General features: G+C 27.5%; 1 protein-coding gene across 3 annotated transcripts in view; it reads left to right on the top strand.

Annotated features, from left to right (window-relative positions):
• The window catches only part of LOC135928304 (protein diaphanous homolog 1-like), a 49,939-nt gene that overhangs the window by 24,054 nt on the left and 12,258 nt on the right, over nucleotides 1-13,627 (top strand). For all 3 annotated transcript variants that reach the window (XM_065464743.1, XM_065464744.1, XM_065464745.1), the window contains 13 exons: nucleotides 2,876-3,183; nucleotides 7,084-7,185; nucleotides 7,352-7,479; nucleotides 7,767-7,835; nucleotides 8,030-8,102; nucleotides 8,225-8,358; nucleotides 8,567-8,675; nucleotides 8,999-9,109; nucleotides 9,218-9,331; nucleotides 9,613-9,749; nucleotides 10,320-10,438; nucleotides 10,753-10,973; nucleotides 11,432-11,740. In XM_065464743.1, coding sequence (XP_065320815.1) covers nucleotides 2,876-3,183; nucleotides 7,084-7,185; nucleotides 7,352-7,479; nucleotides 7,767-7,835; nucleotides 8,030-8,102; nucleotides 8,225-8,358; nucleotides 8,567-8,675; nucleotides 8,999-9,109; nucleotides 9,218-9,331; nucleotides 9,613-9,749; nucleotides 10,320-10,438; nucleotides 10,753-10,973; nucleotides 11,432-11,740 — 1,934 coding nt within the window. The remainder of the gene's footprint in view (nucleotides 1-2,875; nucleotides 3,184-7,083; nucleotides 7,186-7,351; nucleotides 7,480-7,766; nucleotides 7,836-8,029; nucleotides 8,103-8,224; nucleotides 8,359-8,566; nucleotides 8,676-8,998; nucleotides 9,110-9,217; nucleotides 9,332-9,612; nucleotides 9,750-10,319; nucleotides 10,439-10,752; nucleotides 10,974-11,431; nucleotides 11,741-13,627) is intronic.

The following is a 13,627-nucleotide window of genomic DNA, read 5'->3' on the forward strand; positions in this document are numbered from 1 at the left end:
TTCATTGTTGTGATTTCTTTCCAGGTGTCTTTCTAAATTTGACAATAGAATACCAGACATTTTTACTTTGCAATATGAACATATTGATTTTTTTTCTATTGTATTAAGGGTAAAATGCTTATCAAATATGACTATCTTTAATCTTAAATCTATAAAAAGAGAACAATTTTTTTAAATAGCAATGATTTCAGAATTAAAAAAGAGATATTTATAAATTTAATTTAATTTATAATATGCACTTCATTAATATCTTGTAAAAATTAATCTGAACCAAAAATAAATGATTAGCATATATAAATTTTAAAATCATTTTAATAAGTTCACAAAAACTGCCCTACATTTAACAATTTTTAAGTTAGATGTTTAGAATTTTTTAAATTAACAATATAATAATTTTTACTTTGATTTGTTAACCATTTTCTTCTAATTAATAATCTTTAAGAATAATAAGATAAAAATTTAAAAATAAATGGCGTAAATTAATTCAATTGTTTAAAATTTTTTAACACTCCAATAGGAATCGAGAATAAATTTAAAAATGGCATAAATGAATTAAATTGTTTAAAATTTATTAAGACTTCATTTAATTGGAAATTTGAAAATATAATATTTGTATTTACATATATTAATATATGATTTTAAATAATACACTGAACCCGATTGAACCCGGGTTCAAATAAAATTCTTGGGTTCGGTTCGGGGTTTTGGAAATTTTATAAATGGGGTTCAGGTTCGGTTCGGGTTCAGAGTTTTTTTCTAAAAACCCGGGTTCACTTCTCCGGGTTCGGGTTCGGTTCGAATCCCTGGTAAAACCGTCTGGGGTAAGTTGTTTCCAACGTTCGATTGCTGCGGTTAAAAGATCATCATTGGATGTTATAAATGATGAGATTGCTGAATTAGCGATTTGAGATAAATAAAGATAGGGATAATAGTTCTAAAGGAATTATGTCGATGACACCTAGTTTAGCAGGTAATTGGGTGAGGTGCCAATTAAAGTCCGGTAATGAGAGGTTGAGGATTCTTTTTATAAAGGTTTTTAAGCAAATATCATGTTCATTGAAAAATTTTGAGGCGGTAAATGAGGTGGATGAGTGGAAAAGATGCTAGATTTTAGATAGATAAAAAATTTTTTTAATAAATTAAAACGTTGGTGTGATGGAATATGGTTAATGAACTTTTCAAGGTTTTGCATTTCAGAAAATGTTATATCGATAATTTTTTCCGATATATTATTATTTAGTAATGGGGAGCTCAAGAATTGGATATCTTCTTTTTCAATAATAGTGTAATCTTTAAAAAAATCAGAGAATATATCCGGGTTGAGAAAACATATTTCTGTTTTGGTTTTGTTTAATTGTAAACCAATTTTAATGAAGGGCTTTGCTTATCTGTTGTTAATTACCGCATAGTATGCCATCATCTAGGTAGGTTAAGGTCCAAGTTGAAATCTATTTTAAGATCTTTCATCATGTTGTGAATAACTAAGAAGAAGAGAATAGGACCGAGGGGTCGCCCTGTTGTACTCCCTCTTCGGAAAAAATAATGTTACCAGTAAAAATGAGGGAAATGCTATTGTTATATGTCTACGAAGCTCGAATATTGGGGGAAATTGTCGTAAAAGATTCGAGTGCCGAGGAACGCGAAATTGTATTGAAGGCATTCTTGAAATCGATTTTGCATAATACGGAGTTTATCGGTGGATGTTGAAGGTAGATTCGTAGGCAGTGAGAGACAATATCTAAGCCTACTTTAGTTCCGCATCCTAATTGGTATTTGCCCAGAAGGGACTGAGAATCAGATTTTATTTTTTTTGTAATAATTTTACATAATTATACTTGTTTTTAGGAACACACTCATTACTAAATTAAGCTCTTTTTAGAGCCTTCGATACTTTATATGTGTATATTTATTTTTGATATATGAAATATAAAATTTAGGGTTAGAATAAATATTTATAATTTAGTTTTTATGAATATAAAATTCAATTTTTTAATAAATATAACAAAAAAACTAATTTTAATAAATGTTTCGTAACCCAACCAGTAATGGTTTATAACTAAACTTTACTTTTGAGAAATTAAAAGTAACTAGTTACATGTTACATCTTTAAAGAAGAAAAATATAACTAGTTAAAGTCACATTGCAAAAGTAGGTAGTTACTTTGCAAGTTATTGCAAATATAACAAGTTATAAATTATATATTCATTTTTTATTATAATCTTAAATATACAGAATAGTTTTGCTATTTTAAAATTGTAATCCACTGAATTTAAATGAAACAATTTAAATAAAGTAATGATTTCACTGAGAAAAATATCAATATAACAATTTTTTCCACCGAAAATATTAAAATAACACAATATAATATTAATTTTTCATATAAATTTTGACTTTATTAACAATAAAATATTTTTAAAAATGGGGTCTAAAAGACGGATTAGTTTTTCTCCAAAAATAAACTTCTAGGCTAAAAGAATGTTTTAACAATAATTGTAAATTTTGGAAATCATCATATAATAATAATAAATGGTATATAGCTATATAAAAAGTTAACATCTATTTTAAATTACAGTTTCTAGCTACATATTTTTCAAAACTATATGGTTACAGTTATTTTCCTCCAAATTGTAATAGTTACTTTAACAACTCTAAAAGACATATAGTTAATGCTACTTCGAAATCTGGCAATTTAAAACGCCACTTCTTTTAAAACAATTAGTTCAATTTAATTATAAACAAAAGAAAATGATCGTTTTTTAAGATTTTTCTGAAAAATGAATATTATTATTTAAAAATGATTTAGTAAATTTACATTGCATTGTTTTATTTTTACAGCATGGTTAATTTTTATTTATATATTCATTAACGATTGAAGCCTGCAACAATCCCGATTCCGTATACGGTTCTTGGAGTGGTTCTGGCTCGGTTGGCCCATGTTCGAACTCCACAAAATCCCGCTCCAAAAAAGAAAGGGGCCGCGCCAACGCTTTTACCTTCGTTAATTCGGCGGGCTCTGACGACGATATAAGCCTTGCCTCGAGTCTTGCCTCGTTTTATCAAGCACAAGACTCGCAAAATTACAATGGAACCGATTCTACTTCCGCGTCTTGTTTCACGGGTTCAAACAACGATATCGCTCAATTGGGCGAGAGCGAAATCAATGAAAAGTTCGAGAGTATGTTGGTGAGCTTTTCAAAATTTTATTTATTTTGTCTTTTTAGTTTTACGCACTACTTTATAATATATATGTTAATGGGGTCCGGCGCGGTTGTATTTTCACCGCCGGATCCGCTAAAGAGCGGCTCTTGTTTTTAGTTAGATATTCAATTATTTTTCATTATTGTAACTCAAAATTACTTCCAATATTATTTTTTTGTAACGCCTGCAGGTAGTGTCATTTTATTTTCAAAAAATCTTATATCACAAAAATATCCAATTTTCGAAATTTGAGATGCATTATTCATTTATAAATTTAAATAAAATTTTTTTTTGGCATTAATTCAAGTGATAATTATTTAGTTCGACTAATTTTGTAAAAAATTTTTTTATTTTTTATTTATCTAATTATTATTTTCATACTGATTAATAAACACTATTTTTACTATTAACAACTCTTAAAGTAAGTTTAGAATATAAGTTATTATTTAAAATCGGCGAATCTTATCGACATTAAATTTATAATGAACGCCCGATATTTGATTTACACCATCAACATAGAACAAATATCGATTATTTGGGAAAATATAATATTCCTTTTAATCTAATTTTTTTAAATAAGGTGATTTCGTTTTAAACAATATCATTTTTTAGTCATTTTAAACAATATCATTTTTTAGTCATTTTAAAAATCAGTTATGCATAGACCGCAAGGCTTCAAGTCATTTCATGAAAATATGATAAATAAATGTTTAAATAACAGTAGACAGAGTTGTGCCCGAATACTTATATCTAGACCTATGCGACGACTAAACTATTTGGCGGCCGGCGCAATTTTCAAAAATTTAATCGACGGCCAGCGGCGCGCCAATTTTTTGCCGCCGTCAACATAATCGGCGTAAATCGGCCCAGTTATAAATTTTTTTAATTGCTTAAAAATAACACTACTCTACAGATATCTCGGCATATTTTTAATATTTATTTAATAGAAAACTCATAAATCTAAAATCGATTTCGTAATTTTATAATTATCATGTACAAAAATTATTTTATTTAAATTTTCGGGACATAATGATAATCTCCTTGAATTTAACGTCAATCCAGCGGTAGACAAAACTTTTCATTAGGTGTGCTGGTCGCCGGAATGCAAAAGATTTTTTTGGCGAGCTTGGAAAGATTCGAAAGTTAACTCTTCTTTTCTCTCCAAAATTTTAGAACGTTCACATCTTGTGAATATCGTTTTTTAAGAAAACTGTGGCATTCTTGTTCTAAGTCACCTAAATTGGAATCATAATTTATATTTGTTGAATGTTTATTTGCTAATAATAACTTGAATTTAATAATTCCTCTTGATCGTCATTAGCTAGCTATATTTTCTACCTGATTATCATTCTCTATAAGTTTAAGATGTTTTATTATTAAATACTTTGACACAATTGTTAATTTTTGAAATCTTGGATCTAAAAAAATAGCCAATACCTAGATAATTTTAAAATAAAAAATATACCTATATGTTATTACTTGCAGATTACAAACCCGAAATCGTAGCGCAAGTTTTTTTAGCATATTTTCTCTAAGTGAAATGATTTCAGAACTATTACTATCATTTACTATTAAATGTGTTTCAATTTCACTTCTAAAAAGTAACGCCAAATTTAAAGTAGGCCCTTTTTGTACTGAAAGAAACTCGACAGTTTCTTTAAATTTTGAAAGAAATGCTAATAGTACTTCTACCAGATCAGATTCATAGTTTGATAATTTGAGAAAATTCTTCCCAATTCTTTTCAAAACATTATTAATTAAATTCTTATTTAATCCTGATATGCTTTCTAGCATAATTAATATACTATGCCAACGTGTTGTGACATTTAATTTTAAGGTTTTCATATGCGTGGAATTATTGTTATTATTATCATTGCAATTGCCAATATGAAAACGGGTATCCGGGTATGGATCAGTGCTGTCAAGATCTAACATGTCTGATGTTAAATCTATTGTACTTAAGCATTTTCTTTGATCTTCTTTGAATTCAAATTCAACCTCTGCAGTTTTATATCTTAAAGCAGTAATAATTTCTCCAATTCTTTTGATGAGATTTTCAACAAAGGGTACCTTTTTAATACCATCTACTTTAACCAGATTGTGTAAACCATGACCCAAACATAAGTTCGAACACCTTTTCTAACATTAGTCCCAGTATCTGTGACCATTTGTATTTTTTTCTTTTTTAAATTAATTCCTCTTCTATTTTATCAATCTCAGTTAGAATAATCTCAGCTGTGTGTTTTTGGGTTATATAATGAGTTGCTAAAGTAAAGTAAATCATTTCAAAATTATCATTTATTAAATGAAGTGTAAATGTAATATAGTTTCTTCTTCTGTATTGATCTGTCCACATATCAAATGTAATTGAGCAAAATTTTGGCCCTGAGTTAATTTGTTCTTGTACATGTGCTTTCATTGATAGGTAAACATCATTAAGAGCAGTACGGCTTAGTGTTGTCATGTCTGGCAAATCAGAATTAGAATTGATAACTTGATATTTCTAAAATAAGTATTTTGAAATTTATAACAGAAAATCATTATATCTTTAATTTATATTAGACAACAAATTAGGGAGAACTTTTCAAGAAGAAATACATTTGTTAAAATTTATTCTGGGTTGCAAAGCTCAAAAACAGAGATGATTAAAACAAATGAATATGTAATAATCTAATATTATTTAAATCATATATGTTTATGTGTAATAATATTGTTAGCACTATAAAATTCAACTATTATAAATCTTCCTCAGTAGCCAATGCTATTTCAATAGAACAAAAAAGACATAAAGGTAGATCTATTATTATTATAAATAATATATCTATAAATTTGATACCTTCAAAAAATCTATTATCAATTGATTGAAAAGGTAATAAGTCGTCAGCACAACATAATAACACATAATTTCTTGCTAGAAGCCATTTTTTGGAGGTTTTAGAATTTGTCTGGAATTTTGGTTTGGATATAAAATATTTTTTTAAATCTTGCGATTTTGATGAAGTATCTGCTTTAATATTATGTTCAGAAGTCAAGTGTTTTAATAAATTTCTTGTGCTAATGTTTATTGAAAAGTTTTGAATTTTATAGCTAGATTATATTTTACAAAAAATATAATTTAATTTAGTAAAGATTTTGGCTATATATGAGAAAATAATATTTAAAAAAAATATACTGTGAAAAAATTGGCTTATTTGAATCATCATCTTCTCCAATAGCCTTTTCTAAGCAACAATTGCATTAAAATTTGTCAGAATTTATGGAAATTGTTTTGTTATCTCTTTTTAATCCAAAAAATTTCCAGACAGATTTTTTATTTTCCAGAGTTAGGATATTAAAATTATTTATGGAATTATTAAATGTAGATGCATCCATTTAAAAATATGTAAAATTATAGAAACTTTTAGAATTTTAGATTTGACGTCAATATAATTATGATTTTAAATAGTAGAAAATAAAAATTCATCAAACCTGATTGACATTAAAAAAATTATAAAATAGTGATGTTGACCAATTATTAGAATAAAAAGGTATAAATCGGCGGCCCGGCGTGATTTTCGTAAACGGCGACGTTTTCGGCGTAACCAAAAAAGGTCGGCGCCCGGCCTAAGATAAGAACCTTTTGTACTTTTTAAAAATAAGATACTAATATCTGTATCTAATATAAAATAATCTTGTTTCATTTTCATTTCCTTCACAATACAGATATTTTTTTAATATTTTTGTTTATAAATTTCAATATTAACTTTTAACATTATTTTTTTTTGCTAATTCTTTCATTGAATCTATTTTTCTTTGTTAACTTAATAATTAATGATGTATTTTGGCATACACTCTGGTAGTAGATATTACATTCAGCAATTTTTTTATATTTTTATTTCTAAAAAGGATGACATGAATTTATCGGAAGAAAGGAAAGCTCCTCTCAGAAATAGGGATATGAAAATGAAGCGCGAAATGCTTTCGATGCATCTTCGAGGAGTGTCTCATGTAATTTCTATCATAAATACAGTATAACCCGCATATAACTTTTCTCAATGGCGGAAAAATGAGATATATTTTTAATTTAACTGCATTTATTTTTTAAATCTTTTTTAAAAAAGTATTGTTAATAACAATAATCATTTTAATATTTAAAAAAAATCTTCGTTCCTAGAAAGGCGCGGTTAAAGCGGCCGGTCCAATCGATTACATAAAATTTTTATCGCATTACGAAACCACACCCTCCAAGCTACTGAGGTGGCTCGAGTCATTAAGGGTCGCCTTAAAATCCAATCCCGTCAGGTATAAGATAATGACTAAAGCCTTCTACTCAGAATAAGTTTTAATATCAGGTAATTCATATGAGGAAGAAAGTAAGTAAGATAGATAGAAAGAAAGAAAGCTGATTGATATCTTGTACTACTATATATTACAAGAATTTTTGATATTCTATTTTAAATTTCTTATAATACTTTAGTTTGAGGAAATATTGATCTGTAATTTACATAGAAAATATTAGTGAAAAAAGATCTTGCATTACACATATCGAAGTATCCATAAAAATTATTTCTTTATTATCATAAAAAAAGTTGGGTGCGGGAGTTTGGAATCGGCGGTTTAAATGGTCTGTTAGGAAATCTAGCAGCATCTTACGATAGGTAAATTGTTTAGAACACTATTGTGCAAACTGATGCGAATATATTTAACATACCAATTATTAAATTATTATATTTTCATGAATTATATTATGATCTATTCTACAAAACTTTTAACGTCAAACAATTTTATTTAACCTTTATTATATTTGTATTCACTATTATTATATCAAATACTAATATTCATATTCATTTAGATCCCCCAATGACATATACGTTAAAATACAACACGAATGCATACGATGCCTAAAAGCTTTCATGAATAACAAAGTATTTATCATTGACAATCAATTTAACTATTTCTCAAAATTTAAAATGGTCATCTTACCTTAGAAACATTTTTATAATTTCAAAGATTATTTATATTATAAAATTAACCATACTTAATGTAGTACGGTTTAACAGCTGTAATGCAACATCCAGATGCTTTGATACTCATGGCGAAATCTGTCGATCCTCGGCACCCTAACATCATGAATGATACGGTTAAAATTATGGCCGCTTTTTGCCTTATACCTCCGGATGGGTATGATTATTTTAAATATAATTATTGCGATTACATATTTTTTTGTTTGAATGAGATTTGTAGAAGTAGTTAAGGCCTATTTATTCTTGAAATTGAATATTATCTGGAAGCCTATATCTATTATTTTAATTTTTCATATAAAAATCATGAGGTTTAGTTTTAGAGACACAAAAAATTACAATTGCATTAATGAATCTAATTAATATAGACATTCCAAGGTACTCCAAGCCTTAACGATTTGTTGGGATGATAATAATACCGATCGATTTCAACCAATTATTATGGCTTTACAGATAAATAACCATTTAAATCTCCAAGTATTTATAATTTTAGATTTAATATATATTTTTAAATGAAGTTGCTCTCGATTTAACAATTTTTGTTAAAATTAAGATCCTAAATATTTAACATTTTTCAGTATTAGACCCATAAAAACGATTACAAGTTTATTATCTTCCCTAATATAATTTTATAATGTATTAACTAACATTAGAGTATCTATATATGCAAAGCAGTTTATTGAAAAATTAGCACGATATTTTGTATTCATCCACTGTTGAATATAGATTACATTTTTTACTGCACATTTTAAATAAAAAAAAAATATTATATATCAAAAAATTTTTTTTTCAACGAATAGGTCTCTTGCATCCAATTTATCAATGCAATAGTCAGCACTCCAGAAGATTTAGATTTCCGATTACATCTGCGAAACGAATTTTTCCGTTGTGGGTTAACTGCAGTTCTTGAGGTGAACATATATAAACATTTGACTTTTATTAAATAGTGATTTCGTGAATAAATGTTCTTCTAAAAAATTGATACAATTAATTAAAAAAAATTATTTTCGTCATTACAGTCTCTGACAGGGTCCCTTCCAGATCTAACCCCGCCTGATCTTAGACTTCAGCTCGATGTGTTCTCCGAACAGCGAGACGAGGATAAAGATGAACTTAGCCATCGCTACGATGAAGTAACGAATTTGAATTACATTTAGCATTCGTTCATAAATTATCCTTTTAGCTTCTCGATTGAAAACATTATCATTTAAAAATATTATATATTTTTTAAAATTTTAAACCATTATTTTTTTAAATTCCTATAGTAACATTTTTATCTTGATTTTTAAGAATTAATTTGATCTGCCAACGAGTTATATAACATTTAAAAATATAAAGATTTTATTTATTTATACTATTTTTAATTTATTCAATGTGTCATTAATTTACTTATTTTACACACATAAACAATAAGGTTAAGTTTGAATTCGAAGATGCCGACGATTGTTATCGCGCTCTTAAACGTTCATTCGTAAGGCAACCTGCCATAGAGAACAGTTTTCTAGCTATTCTTCAATATCTGCTATGTTTGAAGGAGGATGATGCTATCAAGTAAGCCCTTTTTAAGGTTTTTGGAGTGAACGCTAATATCAAGGGGGAGGATTAGAGATTATGGATGATTATACATATATTTAGGAATGTCTGATTAAAGATATAATTAATTTTTTGAGTATGTTTATAATGCTGTCTATTGTTGAAACACAGAATGCGATCAGCACACTGGTTTTTTTTCTTGAAACATTTAAAAGACAATTACAAATGTACCTTATTTATTAAAGAATCAACCATTTCAGTTAATAGTATTAAGGATCCCAAAATACTATTTTAAAAAAATATTTCCACTTGACGCATTTTTGCTCATATTTATAAAGATTTACCTTAAATTTTATTTTTTTTAGCTTTATTTATAGTATTTTTTATATTATTAATTCGATGCCATCAAATGTGTACACCTCCTAATATTAAACCTAAGTCGATACTCACTGAGAAAATCTTATTTAACAATGGTTATCAAAATTATTAGTTATTGATCTTATATCAATGAGTAGTGTTATGGAGTTTTACTGTAATAATTTATGACTGAATATTTCGAAATACAGATAATCATTTATCATTTAAAAGGCCGGCCTATTACAAATTGATTGAAACATGTGTTTCGCAAATAGTTCTACATAAAAATGGGCTAGATCCTGATTACAAATGTTCTCGAAGATTCAAGATGAACGTCGAACCTATTATTGGTACAATTATTAAATTTTGCATTATTTATTCATCATGTTATCTTAAAGTAATTAAAGTTTACATATATATAACTAACATTTTTAATATTTATTAAAATACTAAAAATTTACTTCAACGATTTTAACTTTTTGTACTACTTTCCATGGGAAAAAGTTTAAATTAAGGCAAAATTAAGTAACTAGAAAGTTAACCTATCCCACCTTAGCTCCACTTATGATGCTTAATTGTTATTCAATATTATGATTAACTTTTTTTGTCGAATAAAATAAAATACATTATAGTAAATTCTTATACATCTTTTATTTACTTCAAGACATAATAACGAGCAAATCGGATTCGACTTCTCTGGACGGAAGCGCAAACGGTAGCCTCTCATCTTCTCTTGGTTCTGCGCCTCGTCGCGCTCTCGAAGATGCTCTTGCAGCACGGCATGAAGCGGAGGCGAAAGTAGCCCATCTGGAAGCTAAGCTAAAAGATATCACTAGCAAAGATGCCCTCCATAATCTTAATGCAGGATCTCTTATAAATATCGAAGTATAGATTAGTGAAAAATAATACCTTGATTTTTAAATAATTCAATTTATCTTTTCTTTGTTAATTCTTTAGAGTGCAAATAGGAGGATTAGGATGATACAGAAAAATGTTTTTTTTCTTTTTTCTTATTAATTTTAGAAATGGGATTAAAATATACTGTTATAAAATTAATCAGTAAGTGTAGTATACCTGTGGCTCTTTTTCCTTTTAATTATCTGTTAACACTAGGGTCAATAGGTTTAGTAGATGCTAAAAATATAATTATTATAAGTTTGGTGTGAATTCTGTTAAATTACTAGATTCATTTTCTAAGCACATCATGAGTTAATATGTTTATTACATTAGTAAGGTTATGTAGCAATCTTTTTGATATAATGTTACACTAAATTTTAAATAATTGTTAACGAATTAATTTTATAATTTATACTACACAAAAAAAAATATTAAAAATTGATCAGACTAAGACAGCCTCATCATCTTCCTCACATCCAAACATTCCTCAAGCTCCGCCTTTAAAATCTGGCAATTTTATCCCTCTTCCACCCCCTCCTCCTCCCTCCTCGAGTTCCAGCTCGGGACCCCCACCGCCACCCCCTCCCCCAGGCCCGCCGTCTTTAAACAGAAATGCTGGTAAAAGTAGCGTGGTTGATGCCTCTTCATCTCCCAAATCACAATCGTTATCGCAAAATGGAAATATTCCCAATTATCTCGTTCCTAAACGCCGTTACGAGCCTGACAAAAAGCTGAAACGAGTTAATTGGACTAAGGTATATTGGTTTTTTACATTCATTTCATTTCATTTTGTTCATGGATAAGATTGCCCACCGACAAATTAGTAGAACCATAGAGAAAATTTATTAAAATCTATAAATAATATATACCAATATACTATCAAACCGTAATAGGGAATTCGTTAACTAAACTGCACATTATGTATATGACATATTGGCAGGGATCCGAACCGTTAAACCAACCTGATATTTTAATTTAAATTTAAATTCCTTTAGTAATAATGACATTTATGATTGAGTTATAATTAGTGCTGTAAACATTTTTAAAACAATCGAACGCGTTCAACGTTCATTGACAAAAATCGAACGCGTTCACGTTCAAGTTCATATTCAAAAAAAGGAACGCGTTCACGTTCAACCGTTCAAAATTTTTTTAAATTAAATTTAATATAAATAAATTTATTATTTTTTAATACAATATATTTTAGCCATGTTAAAAAATAATATAGTTTTATTTTGATAATATAATTATAAATAAAATATAATAATATAATATAACGAATAAAAAGATATTTTTATTTATAAAAATTATTTATTATTAAATTTTAATAACAATTGTTTTCAAAATATTTATCTAATATGGCATTAGCCTAAAAACACGCTCTACAGGGGCAGATAAGGGGATTGCGGTATTATACTAAATAAACAGCTCTTTTAACGTGGAGAATTAATTAAAATATTGTTTTGTTATTTGCAAAAAATTGAGATAAGTTATCCTCCTCCAATCCATTCTCTACTCTCGACAAAAAAAGGATATCTTGAAATTAACAGTTCTGAGCGACATTCCAAACATCATTTCAGCAAGGGATTTACCGATAGCTGCATTCGGAGTATCTCGGTCATTAATTAAAACATTCGCTAAATTTAGCTGGTCCGGAGTCTCACATCTTCTTCCAGCATAGAAACGCGTCTTAATCATACGTATATTAAGATATTTGTATAATTGTAAATACAAATATTAATAATTGTAAATACAAATATTAATAATTTAATTGAGATTTTATAATATTATAAAATTTTCAATTAAGTTAAATGTTAATAAATTTTAAACAACTTAATTCATTTACGCCATTTTAAAATTTTTTAAATTTATTCTCAAAGATTCCTATTGGAGTGTTAATACTTTTTAAACAATTATATTCATTTACGCCATTGATTTTTAATTTTTAATTTATTCTCAATCAATTAGAGGAAAATAAAAGTGTACAAGTCAAAGTAAAAATTATTATATTGAATAATATTAATTTAAAGAATTACGTCTAAATAAAATTTTTAAAATTGAGACATGACTGCTCTGTATCAACTATATTTTCCTATAAATAAAATAAAAAATTTATTTTTATACCAAATTTATGTCTAGTTTTTTAATTATGATTTAAATATAAATTTTTTTTATCAATTCAAATATTCTTAAACCCGAGATAAACCCGGAACCAAACCCGGGTTCAAAAATAATTCCCTGAACCGAACCCGAACTGAACCCATCTATTTTTTTTAACCTTAAACCAAACCCGGGTAAAAATTTTGTCGGTTTCGCATCCCTGCTATTTATCAAAGGCGAGTTAATTTATCATAGTGATATCTTAACTCAGGTATTTAATAAGAGTTAATGTAACAACTGGTACTAACCGTCAAAATTTTTGTCACTTGAACCTCAAAAAAGGTATATGAACTGTAATTCGAACCTTTTGAAATATCATTGTTTTAAAGAATTGATTGAGTATCAATTAGTAGCCATTTTTTAATATTTTTGTATATTGCTATTTGATGGTGCTAGACACCTAACTTAACGTACAGAAGTGTTTTCAACCATTAAATTAGTTCTCTTTTATAAATATAATTTTTAGAAGATAACCTTGAAGA

Source organism: Gordionus sp. m RMFG-2023, chromosome 4, assembly GCF_954871325.1.
Source record: "Gordionus sp. m RMFG-2023 chromosome 4, tfGorSpeb1-WG-v2, whole genome shotgun sequence".
Classification (NCBI taxonomy): Eukaryota; Metazoa; Nematomorpha; class Gordioida; order Chordodea; family Parachordodidae; genus Gordionus; species Gordionus sp. m RMFG-2023.